Source organism: Canis lupus, chromosome 7 (assembly GCF_048164855.1).
Source record: "Canis lupus baileyi chromosome 7, mCanLup2.hap1, whole genome shotgun sequence".
Taxonomy (NCBI): domain Eukaryota; kingdom Metazoa; phylum Chordata; class Mammalia; order Carnivora; family Canidae; genus Canis; species Canis lupus.
In genome coordinates, this window is record NC_132844.1 from 35,503,987 (window position 1) to 35,521,046 (window position 17,060).

General features: G+C 36.8%; 1 protein-coding gene across 4 annotated transcripts in view; it reads left to right on the forward strand.

Annotated features, from left to right (window-relative positions):
• Positions 1 to 17,060, forward strand: part of FILIP1 (filamin A interacting protein 1) — a 206,666-nt gene that overhangs the window by 87,936 nt on the left and 101,670 nt on the right. For all 4 annotated transcript variants that reach the window (XR_012033963.1, XR_012033964.1, XM_072832319.1 and 1 more), the window contains exon 2: positions 14,447 to 14,728. Coding sequence is in view for 2 of the 4 variants with exons in the window: in XM_072832319.1 (XP_072688420.1) it covers positions 14,447 to 14,728 (282 nt within the window). In the remaining 2 variants the exon portion in view is untranslated. The remainder of the gene's footprint in view (positions 1 to 14,446; positions 14,729 to 17,060) is intronic.

Consider the following 17,060-nt stretch of genomic DNA (forward strand, 5'->3'; position numbering starts at 1 on the left):
TATTGTAAGTAATGCTACAATAAACATTGGGGTGCATATTCAATGATGTGCATGGATCTAGAGATTATTAAGCGAATTGAAATCAGTCAGAGAAAGGCAAATTCCACATGATTTCACTCATATGTGAAATTTAAGGAATAAAACAAATGAGCCTCTTTTTTAAAGAGAGATAGAGGCATACCAAGAAACAGACTCCTAACTATAGAGAATGAACTGGTGGTTATGGGGGCGGGGGAGTGCTGGTGGATGGGAGGATGGGTTAAATAGGTGATGGGGATTAAGGAGGGCACTGGTTGTGATGAGCACCAGATGTTATATGGAAGTGTTGAGCCACTATATTGTACACATGAAACTAATATTACACTATATGTTAGCTAACTGGAATTTAAATAAAAACTTAAAACAAATGAAAATTTGCAAATAAGTAATAAATAGTTAAAAAAAAAAAGTCTAATTAACTGCTCCTTTCACCCTGTATCTGCAAAGAGATTTTGACCTGTAGGACATCATTTTTTGACCTCCAACTCTAAACTCTCAAACAGGGACCCAGTTGGAGGATGGATGGTAGGTAGGCATGTAATCAGTAATTTAAATAGTTACTTGGCATGACTGGAAAAAATATATATATTATTGGTATCTCTAGTTTAGTTATGGGAAGAGCAGAGAGTTTCTAGTTGAAATCTGAAGATATTTTGAGGCCTCATTGCAATATCCCAGACCTATCTTAGTTCTACCTTGTCCTAGAATATTGGTTGTCAACATGTAGTCTGGGACCAGCAGCATTATCATCACTTGGGAACTTATTAGAAATGCAAACTCTCAGGCCTCACCCTAAACCCATAGATTTGGAATTCTGGGAGTGGGAACAACCAACCTGTGTGTTAATAAGCCCGTGGGTGATTCTGATGCAATCTGAAGTTTGGGAAACATTGCCCTAGGCTTTCAGAGGGAGCTTCTTTACCTGCTCCTAGAGCTCTGGCAGGCTGTATAACCTTGGTCTTCTGGCTTCCTTATCCCCAACCTCAGGTTTTAGGAGCCAAGATATGTCTGCTATGGGAACTCTGGATTCAGCTTGGCTCTCCACAAAAAGGGATTTTGTATTTAAGACATAAAAGAGGACATCGGTACTTAGTAATGGAGGGAATGGGAGTTGGGAATTAAGTACATACAGAGGGGAAGAGGAGGAAAAAAATACGTTCCCAGATTTCTTCTTGGCTTCCCTCTGCCATAGCTTATTTTACATAGAACAGCCTAGTGGTATGATTTAAAGAAATATTGTCTTTGTCCTACTTTTAGCCTCTTAAAAATGGCTACTTCTGTTTTAATTTCAATCAAAGATTCACTAGGTTTCATAAAGACTGAGGAATATAGAGTTACGGTTGTGACTCTACTATGTGATTTAAATTTAGGAAGGTTGATTTCTTAACTCCATCCTGAGATTCTGAAAGAGTGAGAGTTCAGTAGATGGGTGAGAGGTTATATTTGGGCTGGGGACACACTGTAGACAAGTCTCGAAAGGCCACTTGTGCAGCAGAATGCGATCACTGGGATCTTATTTTTTATAATTTCAGTGAAAGGCATAGGTGAGGAACACAGATGGGAAGACAGGAAAAGTGCCTGAAAGAAGGAATACAGGGCGGGCAGAGAAAGGCAATGGTTAGTTTTGGGGCGGAGGACCCTTGTAGCATTCCCTCTTTCCAAAAGCTTCTCATCCACCTCCTCGCAGAGGTTCTGCACAAAAATTTCATTGTTGGAAAATCCCTGAGCTCTGGTTGCCTCCAGCCCCACATAGGAGTCTTATTTCTTGCTTTTAATTTCAAAGTTAAAGCAGGAGTGATGGTGATGTGATTTAAAGGAAAACTCGTTTACATATATTGCCTGAAGGTCCTGTAGCACTTAGGTTTATAAACTGTACCCAGGGTTATATTTCACAGCTAAGACATGGCATTAAATCCAAGGACATAATTCTAATACTTTATTTCTTTGTGACTGAATTCAACTTTACTCTTTAGTTACCTCTTACACTTTTTACCTGCAATACCCACTTGAGGTAGAGAACTTAACCTGGATATTTCCTGGTAAATTTAATTTTATCTGGTGATTTGTTTTCCTTTCTCTTTTTCAGTCAAGTCAGTATACATAGCTCAGTCCTAAAACAAACCAGAATTCCAGTTCAGTCTTTTCTTTCCCTCCTCTTCAGCTCTCTTCCTCTGTATTTCAGGGGTATCACACAAACACTGTGCTTCCTCTGTGGGGGGCAGGTAAGGAAGTTTGCTAACATGACCTGCTTAGTGGTGCAACTCCAGTATCCGGCTCAGACTGACTGCTCTGCTGCCGTCAGGACTGGCCACATAATTTAGGGGGCCCAGTGCATAAGGAAAATGTGGGGCCTCTAATTCAAAAAATGAAGGATTTCAAGATAGCAACAACAGAGCATTAAACTGAGTGCAGGGCTCTGTGCAACTGTATGAATCACATGACTAAAAAGTAGTTTTACCTATATGTCCTCTTGTCATCTCCCAGCCCAGCTCCAGGTGAAAGTCATAGCTTCAACTCTTTATCGGGAAGTGCCCTGTCTCCCCTGTCTTAGAAGCCTACCATACTCTCACAGATTTCCTGAACTGTAGCTGCACCTTCTGCTTCATCTCCACCTTGGATGGAGTGCTTTGAAGCGCTCTGCTTTGGTAACTCTTCTAGTAGCATGCCAGCTGTCTCTCCAAGATATCTTTCACCCTTGCCCAGTGTTCAGCCACTTGCGTACCTTGTCTACCTGATACCATGGGCATCAGTCTCCATGACCTCCTTTGCACAGACACATGCTGCTAAATCTCTGTCGTCTGTCTGCAATTCCCATGGCCAGGGGGATTCCTACTCTCAAACTGTAGCATAGCAGGTTCTTCCACCTTAGATTCCTCAAACTTTGTGAAGGAACCATTTTACGTTCATGCTCTCCTTCAAATTATTTGGAAGAGAAGAGGATAGGTGGGCTGATGGCATAGCTACTACATTATCTTTTTCTCTAAGTTTTTCTTCTCTCGTATTTTTAGCCACTTTTCTCATTACTGTAAACTGGGGGAGGGAGTGGCAGAAACCATTTCTGTTTCTCCCAGTTTAAATGCACCTACTAATTATAATTGTCACACAGTCTAAATCAGGGTTGGCAAACTAGGGGCTAGGGTTTGAATCTGGCCACACCCATGTATTGTCTGTGGCTTTGGCAGAATTGGGTAGATGCAGTGGAGACCACATGACCTGCAAAACCCCATATATTTAATATTTTCTTCTTTAGAGTAAAAGTTGTTGACTTCTGGGCTAGATGATCACAGTTGAAAGTAGTGTCTGTCTCTGGTGGTACCTATATGGGAGTGTTGAAGACTTCAGTACTTAATCGGCCATAGAATGCTTCCTTCGTTACTACTGCTAATAAATATTTTCACATACATATAGAGTAGAAGGCATTATAATTTCACATATATGCAGTGGGTGGGACAGGCATTATTATCCTCATGGGAAAGCTACCAGTCGGAGAGGTTAAGTAACTTGTCCAGGCTTACAGAATAAGTGAATGTGGGGTTAGCAGTGGGGGCATGGCTTTCTTGATTCCTTAGGGTTAATGGCAAACATCTCCAGGGGAACTCAGCATATTAGGAAAACAAATGCTAAGGATGTATGATGTCATGGGACACCTTAAGGTCCACTGTAGGGTTGGGCATATGCTGAGGTAGTATGGCTGGAAGGTGGAGAAAAAAGTAGTTTGGGGCCATTATTTGTTTGAAAAAAATTATTCCAAAAGATGGTGACCCATTTTCTTTTTTTTTTATTAATTTATTTTTTATTGGTGTTCAATTTGCCAACATACAGAATAACACCTAGTGCTCATCCCGTCAAGTGCCTCCCTCAGTGCCCGTCACCCATTCACCCCCACCCCCCGCCCTCCTCCCCTTCCACCACCCCTAGTTCGTCTCCCAGGGTTAGGAGTCTTTATGTTCTGTCTCCCTTTCTGATATTTCCCATACATTTCTTCTCCCTTCCCTTATATTCCCTTTCACTGTTATTTATATTCCCCAAATGAATGAGAACATATAATGTTTGTCCTTCTCCGATTGACTTACTACACTCAGCATAATACCCTCCAGTTCCATGTCAAAGCAAATGATGGGTATTTGTCGTTTCTAATGGCTGAGTAATATTCCATTGTATACATAAACCACATCTTCTTTATCCATTTATCTTTCGATGGACACCGAGGCTCCTTCCACAGTTTGGCTATTGTGGACATTGCTGCTATAAACATTGGGGTGCAGGTGGGTGACCCATTTTCTTATGTACTTCTTGCCTACACACTATGTTTGAAACTTCTGTATTACGGTAGCATGACATTTCAGATAAATTCCTGATGCATCTTAATTAGCTAATCACAGAGCTCTATTTACTCTTTGTGCCAGGCTTTGCATTCACATAGCAACTAAGCTTATGAAGATTTGTTGATGGATTTAGAATTCACAGCCTCTTCACACAGTATTAGACTGATAAGAGACTTTAAATATCAGATAAACGTCTGTGACAATAACATGGCTTCTGTTGCATTCATGGAATTTTTGCCTTTTTTCTTGCTTGGTTTATAAAGTAACTGTTCTCTGTTTTCAGTTTAGGCTCCCTATACTCTGATCTCACCCAGGCCAAGGGATGTTCAGGGATAATTAGAAAAGACAGAAGTCAGGACGACTTAAAAACAGACACAACCCATGACTCCCTCTATTACAACTGACTTTAAATTGCTCTTTTATGTTAAGAAATGGTCTAGAGATTGAAAAGAAAAGGCATTTAAAGGACACCTGAATGCAATTGATGTATGTGTAGACAATTAGAACACATAAAGTCATGGGCAGCACACAGATGGGGTGACCCATGCAGTAGTTCATCTTCTCCCTTGGTAGCATGAAGCAGTGATATCCAAACCACAGTGTGTCTTTCTTCTCATGGAAGTTAACCCATCTTGTCAACCTTGAACAGCAGTTGTGATTTGCCTTGCATTTCTTGAAAACGCAATAAAATTATTGAAGAATATTTAGTGCAGAAAGATTTTTTCTAACAGAAAATTTGTACAATTGGCTTACTAAAGCAATCAGCTACTGAGCAACTACTAGTTCTAGCAAACTAGACTTTTTCTTAATTTGCCTAATTTAAAAAATCTTTTAAATTCATGTCTTGTTGTATAACAATTGTCATGTTTCTGAAGTCTTAGTTACTTTTTCAGTTCAAAAAATTAGAAGTGCAAAGTTCCTGCAAAGGCAAAGTTCCTCTTCAGCTTTGCTGAAAATCTCAAGCATCAAGAAACAGAAAGGCAGCAGCATAAGAGGAGCAGTAGGGGAAGAAGAGAGTGTAGTCTTAGAAGAATAAGGTATCATACAAGTAGAAATTAGAGAAAGATACCGGCTGAAGCAGTAGGATTCTGAACTAATTATTATTGTTTGAGACTATTTGGTTGGATGCTATCCCCTGAGACTAAACTTGTTTCAGTCCCCTAAAAGGGTAGCTACAGATTCATTTGTGTTGCAGTAGTTCTGATATGGTGGGAAAAGTTTCCATCCAGACTTCTCCTCGCACATGAAGAATCCAAACAGACTTGTGTTCTAGCTCAGGCTTTCCCAGGCACCAGTCATTTATTTGGGGCAAATGTCTAAATCTCTCTAAATCTCATTTTCCTCATCTTTATAAGGGGAATAATTATTCCCTGCTTTATGGATTGGTATGAGGATTTCATGAAGTGCTACTATATATGTCAGATACTGACCCCAATGCTGAGAGCATAATAAGCTCTTTAGTAAATGTCAGCTATTATTATTGTGAATAGAGGTAATATCTAAGAATAGTTCATCAAATATAGACTGCTAAGATATAGTCTAAGGTATTTGTCTTTCTGGCTGCATTGTTAGGTGAAGGGAAATGACTGATTCTTATATAGTTCTGGGGCTGGACCTTTTCAGGAGTGATGGGATACAGGAAGGAATTCTGGCTCCAGCTAGGCAGAGCCTAAGATGTTTTCTGGTAATTTTCCTAAGATGTTTTCTTTGTCACATAATAAAACCAATGTTTAGCAGTTTTGATTAAACTAAATGGTAACATTTTTTAGAGGCCACAGGTACTATTAGAATGTCTGAAAAAACTGTAGTGCCCAAGTAGAAAGAATATAAGTAAAAGTAACCAGAAAGCTAAAGAGTTATCTTAATCACTTAAACTTCAGGCCTTAAAACATAAAAGAATCCACCAGTTTATAATCAACAACTATGTATTATATATATGTTTAGTAGAATAGTGACATCAGAATTACAATAATAAAATATTATAGATATTAAAATATTTAAAATATATTTGAGGTTTAAGAGTGAGTCATTAAGGTCGAAAATACCAGAAGAAAACATTATGTCATTATGTCATTGTTTCTTTATAAAATAGTATATTTCTAGATAGTTACTTTTCTCTTTTATACAATCAACAGTAGCCTTACTTCTGTGAAGGAAGTAAAAAGACAGTAACAAATTCCAAACCCTGTTATAAATGCTAAAAGTGAATATAAAGAGGTAAACTGACAATTGATAAGAGACGTCACCCTATTTTACATTCAAAGTTTTAAAATCCTCAAATTGTACATTCATTTAGACTCAGGTATCCTATTTTTCTCCTTCTTTAAAAATTTAAATTCAACTTGCCAACATATAGTATAATACCCAGTGCTCATCACATCACGTGCCCTCCTTATCAGGAACCCTACTTTAAAAGAATTATTTCATGGCAGTTCCCTGATCTGTTCTTTCAGTATTCTTTTTTTTTTCTGGAAACTTTTCTCAGGTCTGCTTTTATCTTCTTTGAAGAACATTAAACAGAACTTTATAAAATATTTCACCACGGTTTTGGGCTAGAGTAGAATAATATTTTTTTAATTTTGCTGCAGTTATGTTTTTCTTAAACTTTTGATTATGACATCATGGAATTGACTCCAAGAGAATCCCCTTTCTTGAATTCTAATATTTGTGGAATTATTTAGAAGAATTTTCAGTTGATCTGGATATATCTGTCCTGGTAGAATGAAAATAAACAAAAATCTTGGTTATTTTGAAGATTTTATGAGTGTGGATAATGAGCAGTGAAAAATCATTTAACATAGCTTGCTTCATTAATTGGATGAAGAAAGTGAAAGAAAATTTAAGAGTAAACCTAGGAACACTTATGAACGGTCTGTGCCATTGAGAATGAATGATAATCTCATGAGAAATGTTTGAACATTTTATGAGTTGGGCTTTTTATAATTAGACTTCACCAAGTAAATAAGATATGCAGAGGCAATCATCTGGCATGGATATAAAATAAACTGGTAGATTCTTTTATGTTTTAAAATGCACATAAAACTAGAACAGATGTTTTCTTTTGCCTTCACTTTTGGGTGCTTTGGGTATTATCGTTTAAGTCCAACAGAAAAAACCAGGACAGTTCCATGCTAATGTTCTGGAAGCCCCACTTGCAGCAGGCCTTCTGCCAGGCCGCACTGTAAAAAGTAGGCTTTTCTGTAATTATGTGCTTTCCTTTTTACTATGTACTATAATTTTTCCTTATAATTCTATAAAGTCATTTAAAAATAGAAATTATATAAATAAAATTATTGTGACATCTCACCCCATGCACTAGGTAAGTTCTTGGAAAAGTATATAGCTAAAATAACCAGAAACAGAGGCTGGATACTTGAGAAGCATAGGAACTATTCCAAAACCTAATTTATGCAGAAAAAGTTTCTGTTGGTGGTAGAGATGGGGGGAGTATTGTGGCCAACATTGAATCATACCATGAAAAGATAAATCTGAAAGGAGACAAGAGCAAGAGTGAGAGAAGGGAAAGGGGAGATTCAAGGTCAAGATTTGCAGGAGCTAATGAAGGTGGACACTAGAGTGAGTATTTCATTGCTGTAGACTTCTTTCTCTGTCCTTTTCCTTTCCCTTGTTCAAAAACTCTAGAAATACTTGTTGGTTCAGCATAAATGGCTCAAAGTCTTGATAAACATTTTCTGATTCCTAGGATATTATTCATCTGACGCTATGCTCTGGTGGTTGCCCAATATATGCAGGGAGGAGGGAGGGCCGGAAGAGGAGGGATGGCTGTAGATAAAAGAGGGAGGTTTGGAATAACATTTGGTATTTCTTTTCTTCACACCCTAGTCAGCACATTCCATGCTAACTATTGCTGACTAATTACTATGAACGGAAAAGTAAATGTATTTCTTGAACTATGTAGGATAATATACTTATTAAAAAGAGGAATTTGTGCCCCAAATAATAAGGATTTTTTTTATAATAAGGATTTTTTTTTAAAAAGGTGGGATGGTTACACATCTGATGTGAATTTTCAGTTTATTTATACCTTTTTCTTGAAGAGAACTTTCTTCAAAGGGTAAATGCTGTGGTAAAGCAAAGGCATTTTTTATTTCTTTCAGAAATTTTGTTATCTACATGTCCCAAACTTGGAGCCATGCAATCAACTATTAAGAAGCCTACAAAAAAAAAAAAAAAAAGAAGCCTACAGAGTACTAGTTGCCTTTTTTGTTACCTGCCTGATATTCCTGTAAACACAATGGACAAGATTTGGCCAATTCTGATTAAATGTTTGCTGTTGTTTAACTCCAGGACTTTTTAACACAGATGGTCCCTGTTCAGACTTTGCATCCTGTTTTCATAACCTGTACCTTAATATTTAGCCAGGTTGCTTCTCGGAATAATTTTAAAATGATTCATCATTTTACAAGTTCTGCAGCAGGTTAATGATTTTGGCAAAAGTATTTACTTAGCAACATAATTTCAATTGCTGTGTGAGTTTTGCATATGTGTCTGTGGGGGAAAGTGAAAGGATTTCTCCAACTCTGTAGTATGAAGTGAAAAACATTACCTTAGTAAGCATTTGCATATTTTTCTGGATCATCTGATTTTTTTTTAAGATTTTTTTTTTTTTAATTTATACATGAGAGACACAGAGAGAGAGGCAGAGACTTAGGCAGATGGAGAAGCAGGCTCTATTCAGGGAGCCCGATGTGGGACTCAATCCCGGGACCCCCCGGATCATACCCTGGGCCAAAGGCAGGCACTAAACCGCTGAGCCACTGGGGCTGCCCTGGATCATATCTGATTTATTACAGAGTATTCCCCCACCCCTTCCAACTTGCATGTATTTAAGAACTTAGAGGAAAGCCATATAGTGAGTAGGTATTTGGAATTAGACCTGGGTTCAAATCCTAGCTCTTCTATTCACTAGGAGTAGTTGTGTGATCCAAAAAAAAAGGATATTTAATGTTTTTCAACCTCAGTGGCCATATCTGTAAAACTGAGAATAATGGCACCTACCTCAAGGGGTGATGTGAATATTAATTTAAATGAAATGCTATATGTAAAATGCTTAGCACACTATGTATCACTTAAGAAACAGTATGTGATGCAGCCACTCTGGAAAACAGCATGGAGGTTTCTCAAAAAGTTAAAAATAGAGCTACCCTATGACCCAGTAATTGCACTACCAGGTATTTATCCAAAGGATACAAACCTAGTGATTTGAAGGGGCACATGAATCCCAATGTTTATAGCAGTAATGTCCACAATAGCCAAAATATGGAAAAAGCCCAGATGTCCATTGACAGATGAATGGATAAGAAGATATGGTATTTATATACACAAAGGAATACTACTCAGCCATCAAAAAGAATGAAATCTTGCCATTTGCAATGACCTGGATGGAACTAGAAAGTATTATACTAAGCAAAATAGGTCAATCAGATAAAGACAAATACCATATGATTTCACTCATATGTGGAATTTAAGAAACAAAACAGATGAACATAGGGGAGGAAAAGAAAAAATAAAAGAAGATGAAATCAAAAGGAGGCAAATCATAAAAGATTCTTAACTATAGGAAACAAACAGGGTTGCTGGAGGGGAGTTGGGATGGGGGATGGAGGAATTGGGTGATGGACATTAAGGAGGGCACTTGATGGAATGAACCCTGGGTGTTGTATGCAACTACTCAATCACTAAATTATACCTCTGAAACTAAAAATATAATATATATTAATTAATTGAATTTAAATAAAAAATTAAGAAAAAAAGGAACTACGTGAGAACTATAGAATAAGGAAGAGTATGACTGTCACTAAATGTGATACATGGAAGTCATTATTGTCTTGATATTTTCTCCCTTCAAAATAAAGTAGTTTGGGCAGCCCCGGTGGCTTAGCGGTTTAGTGTTCCCTTAACCACGGGTGGGGTGTGATCGTGGAGACCCAGAATCGAGTCCCACGTCAGGCTCCCAGCATGGAGCCTGCTTCAACCTCTGCCTCTCTCTCTCTCTCTCTTTCTCTCTTTCTCTCTCTCTGTCTCTAAAAAATAAATAAAAAATCTTTAAAAAAACAAAAAAAAAACAAAATAGTTTAAAGTGGACATTATTGGGGTGCCTGGCTGGCTCATTCAGAAGAGCATGTGACTCCTGATCTTGGGGTTTAATTTTTTTTTTATTTTTAAAAAATATTTTATTTATTTATTTATTTATTTATTTATTTATTTATTTATTTAGTGAGAGACACAGAGAGAGAGGCAGAGACAAAGACAGAGGGAGAAGCAGGCTCCGTGCAGGGAGCCAGATAGGGGACTCAATCCCAGGACCCTGGGATCACAACCTGAGCCAAAGGCAGATGTTCAACCACTGAGCCACCCAGGTGTCCCAGATCCTGGGGTTTTAAATTTAAAAAAAGAAAAGAAAACTTTATAAATAAATAAAAGAGTGGACATTATTGACGGCACACTTGATTACACTATTGAGACTTATGTTTTTTTACTTTCATATATGGTGTCTACTTCCTTCCTAAAACATTTATTGGCTAGTTTGTTATCTCTGAGTACTTTTACAATGCCAAGATGGAACATTCTGATTGCTGACTTTGTTGTGGAGATAAAGATAGTAGATCCTATTTGGATCACCAGGAAAGGACTAAAATCCATGTGCACACATCAAAGGAAAAACCAGGCATGGAGGAAAAATATTTGCTGAGAGAGAATTAATGTCATGGTCTACCACATGAGATTTTTTTATCAAAGTGAAAGACCATGGAAGAGAATAGAAACTCAAGCTTTTGAGCTAATTAGTAATATAAAATAATTAGATAATTCTAAGTTATGTGTTTTTTTCTGTGAAAGTAATTAATTCTATAATTAATTCTATAACCATATTAATACAATTCCCCCACTTAATTCTATGAAAGCTATTAATACTACAATAAAATTTACTTAAACATGTACTGAAAGTATTAGAAAATACTAAATATAAAAAGAGTGGTACTAAGTAAATGTCACTTTATGTATGTTTGTAAATATGATCAAGTAAATGCATATAACATAGATAGGCATTTTCCTAATTTAGGAATACTCAAATGCTGTAGATCCTATAAAAGATATAAAAAATCCTGGGAAATATGACAAACACATGCTACAGTCAAATACAAATGTTGTATATGATTAAGGCCATGAATGACTAAGTTTAAAACATTACCACCTAACTATTATCTGGAATTTTTATTAATGCATGATCTAAATTGAAGTTGTCAAATCAGTATTTGATGCACCATCCCAAAGAACCTTAAGATCTTGTAGAGAAAATTATTTCAGGTAAAAAGAATTCACATGTGGCTTGGAGTTGTAGGGAATCACAATTCAGTTTGGGAAGCACATGTGTCTTAGTTTTGATGTGTAAAAGTCAAGAGTTAAATTTAACGTAGTTGGAAGGGAAAAATAGTTTTCCCTTTACCTTTCTAGGTTCTTGGCTAAGATACCCCTGTAACAAAAAGACAAATCATCAGGAGAAAAAGAAACAGAAGTTTAATAACGTGTACCTCCTCCATACACAGGAGAGGAACTCTGAGAAATGGCTCAAGCCATTACCTTACTATCATCTTCAACTAAAGACAAAAGAAGATGTTGGGAGTGGGGAGTCAGTTGTGGGAGTATACCAGGATAAGCATAGTAAATAAGAGTGAAGTGTTGTGCAGATTTAAGTCCTTACCTTCTCTACAGAGAAGAGTTTCTAGAAATTTAGTCATTCTTCTCTTCCTGCTACAGTGGAGGAGATACCCTTTCAAATGGAGATTTCCCACATAAATTTAATGTTTCATACAAAAGAATAATTTCTACTCAGCTCTCAGAGCTTCACCTGTGTCTACTATTTTTAAATAATCAATATGCCAAAACATATTTTGCTCCCTTTCAAAACCTCCTATTCATGGCCTCTCTCTCTCTTTTTTTTTTTTTTTGGCTGGGGGCTTAATCTCTCTTTGCCCACAAACTGTGATAAAGTATAGTAGGTCTGCTCTGAAGTGCTCTAGCTTCTATTACAAAGGCACATCTATTCTTTCTTCATCAGGGAAGCACAAAATGCTCTAAACTTTCAAGTACTAATCACTGAGTGAACCAGAAAATTGGGTGCCAGTGTTAAGGACCACTTCTTCACTTTATATTGTCTAAAATTGGGGTGCTGAGGAAAATTCATACATATACAAAAGGGTCCATCTGGTTATAAGAGTTCAGTTCAAAAAAAGGAGTGTGAATTCAGATTTCAAAATGGAAGAATTGAATATGCACTATCTGAAAGGAAGCATCACACTGTATTTTTCTATGATAAACCTAGTGTTTTCAAAAGCTTTCCTTGGTTTCTTAAGTATGGTTGGGTTCATAAAGGAAATTTACTTTCAGAAAATAAGTCTCTGTATTTTATCTGGAATGAGTAATGAAAATCTTGCTGCTTAGCTGTTCAGGGGAAAGACTATTTATACTGTGAGTTTTAAATAAGCCCATGTGCTAAGCTACTATATTTAAAGGTTTAGGCAAATTTTCTAGTACAGCCCCCAGGATATTACAGCTCCCTTTCTTGCACTTTGAGTCCTAGGCTTTGAGTTCAGTTTGTTTGTTTGTAACATAGCTGTTGGTCAAGTTCTTCTGCTCAGAGACTGACAGAATCAGTAAAGCATTCATGATGGAAAGACCCAAATGTGTTCCCCACAGGATAAGTTAGCCACTACTTTGTCTTTTTTCTTTATTTTACCTCAAAATATTTAAAAAATTTTTTATTTTAAAATCTGTTTTCCCCAATTCTTTGTGCTCTTCTTATTATTACTATAAATGACTGACATAAGACAAAACCAAACCAAAAAACTCCCTGATTTTTAAAAAGAGGTTATGGAAAAACAAAATCCCACATCACTAAAAACAACACCACCCTCTTCCCTTCGAGTTTCCCTTTTCCTCTCTCTCTGTTTGAAGCCCCCTCCACCCTATGTGGACTTTTCTGTACCTTGTGACTTCCAACTGGTTCCTGGCAGAGTTTGAGGTTTGAATTTTCTTTTCTTTCCTTCTTTCTTTTTTTTTTTGTATATATTTTATTTATTTATTTGAATGAGAGAAAGCACACACTCAAGTGAAGGGAAAGGCAGAGGGGGAGGGACAGGGAGAGAATCTCAGGTAGACTCCATGCTGAGCATTGGAGCCCAATTTGGGACTCCACCTAATGACCCTGAGATCATGACCTGAGCCAAAACCAAGAGTTAGATGCTTAACTGACAGCCACTCAGGTGCCCCAGATGTTTGAATTTTCTCATAGACTTAATTTAGAAAATAAATGTTTTATTTTACAACAGCTTTTGATTCACATAATTGTTGCAAACATAATACCAAGTGTTCCACTATATACCACACAGTTTCCTCTATAGTTAACATCTTACATTAGAATAGCACATTATAATTTATAAATCAATATTGATACATTATTATTGACTAAAGTCAATATATGCGTTATTCATATATCCTGACTTTTCCTTATAATGTCCATTTTCTGTTCCAGAATCCCACCTAGGATTGTCCTATTGTCCTATTGTCATGTATCCTTGGGTTTCTCTTGGCTGTGATAGCTTTTCAGATTTTCTGTGTTTTCAATGACCTTGATAACTTTAAAGATTATTGGTCAGCAATTTTGTAGGCTATCTTTCAACTGGGGTCCATCTGATGTTTTTCTCATTATTAGACTTGAGTGATGTTTGGAGGAAGGAGGTCACAAATGTAAAGTACCATTTTTAATCTCATCATATCAGAAGTACAGGCTGTAGACATGGCTTAGGACTCCTGGTGTTGACCTTAATCATTTGGTTTGAGATGTTTATCATGTTAGTATCACATTTTCACTTTTTCCTGAAGACCATCAAAGCATTTCCCTGAAGATTTTAATGACTTTCATTAAAGCTCTAAGGAAGCTAACTGGAACTGATCTTTCAGTATTTCTTTATTGGTGATGCTATGAAGCTTCTAAAAGTTCTAACTAGTTAGACAAATAATTTAAGTGGTAGTAATAACATTTTATCTTTTTTCATGTATTGTAGGTGGGAATGAGATCCCGAAACCAGGGTGGTGAAAGTTCATCCAATGGGCATATCTCTTGCCCCAAGTCCTCTATCATCAGCAATGTTGATGATAAAAGTCTCTCAGAAGATGCAAAAAAGAAGAACAAATCAAATAGAAAGGAGGATGATGTCATGGCCTCAGGAACTGTCAAACGACACCTAAAACCATCTGGAGAAAGTGAACGAAAAAATAAGAAACCCTTGGAGTTATCCAAAGAAGACCTTATACAGCTCCTCAGTATAATGGAAGGAGAGTTGCAGGTAGAGTCAAATTTTTTCAACTATTTGTTTCTAGTTCCTAAGCTATTAAATGAGACACATTTAATGAGATTCATTAAATGAATCTGTCTGTCTCACTGGATTGTGAACTTCTTGGGGAAAGGGGCTATGTTTTTCTTATTAATTTCTAAATCCCTGCCACAAGTTTGTACCAAATATTTATTGAATGAATTAATAAAGGATAGATGGTGATTCCAATTTCAAGCTTCTCTAGAAGAAGAAAATTTCTTCATGATGTGATTTTGGTAATAATTTAACACAGGCTTCTGTCCTTAGTAAGCAGTGAGGTTATCTAATTTAGCCATTGGCTGCAGTTGAAAACCATAGAAACATTGATTGTTAGAACACAGATTAGATTAATGATTACTTTTGCCTTTTTCTAGAAAGTAGAGTAAAAGGGAGATAAAAAGATAGAGGGAAAGAAAGACATAGAGAGGGAAAGATAAAGAAAACTTTGTTTAAACCAGTCTTAACTCTTTTCTCATTTTTTCTTAACTTTCAGCTTTAATTGTCTACACCATCATAGGAGTTGAGATGAACATAAATAAGCAGAACATTGTATTATGAAGTTGTAATATTGTCACAAAGAATTTTCAAGTCTATTATCTCATTCGATATCAGGAAAAATGTGGGTTTTATTATCTGTATTTTGTAAGGAGGAAAGTGAGGCCCAGAAGGGTTAAGGTTTGCCCATATCTCATCTTAGGCCTCCTGATTCTTGATCCAGTGTTCTTTCTATTGCCATCTGCACCACCCTTCTGTAGCTTCTATAAACCCGGTCCCTCCTTAAGTATCCATTCTTAGGGATCCCAGAGAAAGTTGGGATTCTTTTGAATTTCTAAGCTCTGGACAATTGTGTTTCTGAAAGTGGGGAAAAATGACGTTTTTTTTTAGAAGAGAGTATGACTTAAGAGTGAAGTTGTTCTTCTTTTTGTTTTTGTTCGGCTCTTAGCTTGCATGAGCCTCAAGGGGAATGCTAACAATCGCAATCCCGTGAGATGAAACCTTTGGTGCTGTTAGCATCAGAGATATTATTTGCAATCTACCCTAAACTAGGGTGGGCTAGTCTGATCTGTTCCTGTTCTCATCTGTGTGTGCATACAGATAAGGAAAGCCCTGGGGAAGAGAGAAATAGAAAACATACAAAGCTCAAATTTTGAACAAATAAACAAACACGATTGAGCTTACCATTTATGGGCTGAGAAAAATCACATTTGCATTTCACAGCAAAAGATAAAATTTTCCATTTACTAGAAATAGCTTCACCATCCCAGAAAGGTGGTTAAGCTGCCCTCAATTGACAGATAATAACCTGAGTGGAAGGTACAACAGTTGTCATGAAAGTTTTCACAAAGCAATGCCATCAGCTCACTTTTCTCCAAACATGGTGGCTTGTGTGAAACCTATGGCTCTTCTAGATTTTAATTTCTGTAGAAGACTGTTCTATCATGGTGGACTCTGGAAGGTATTTAAGATTCATGAGAGTTTTATACTCTTGGAGTTACCAGATACAGTTTCAAAGCAGAGGCATGCAAAATAGAAGGCCACATACCCAGAACATGAAGAAAATTAGCCAGAAGATGCTAAAGAAATGCATTTTGTCTTCTTTTCTTTCTTTCTTTTTTTTTTTGCATTTTGTTTTCCATCAAACTTTATAAATACTAGATACCTTAGCTTACATAATAGATACATTCCTGAGTAGCAATAAATAAGCAAAAAGTGTAAGATATTTGTGGAGGAGGCAGTGAAGGAAAAGAGAAATAAAGGACCTGGTATTTTAAGAAATTTCATGACGAATTCATTTGCAAAGCAAATCATCCATCCACCCATTTATTTATATGCACCCACATAAGTGTATATACTTATAAATGCAGATTTTGTCATATTGGGTTTGTTTAAAATGAGAATGTTCAAAAAATATATAAAAAATAAAATGAGAATGTTCTTGTATTTAGAGCTGTAGATCTATGTTCTTGTAGCAGAAACCCATCCTTTATTAGCATTGTCACATGAGAGGGTGTGTGTGCTGTAGCTAAGAGCGGGAGGCAGTTGGCATTAGCAAATATGAGTGGGCTGGTGAAAATGTGGCGGCTATGTGCCAGGTTTGCAGACAGAAATTAGAAAAAAATCTATGTAAAGATCTAGTGCTGTGAAGAGAGGCAGGGATATGCCTTGAGAGGTAAATTACCATCAGCTCAGGCCTGTATGCCATTTGGCTTGACATTTATGAACATTTAGTGAGTTGTCTTCCAGACCTTCAAAGGCCACTGATTACTTCCCTTTATGATGCAGCTGTATGTTACTCAAATACCCT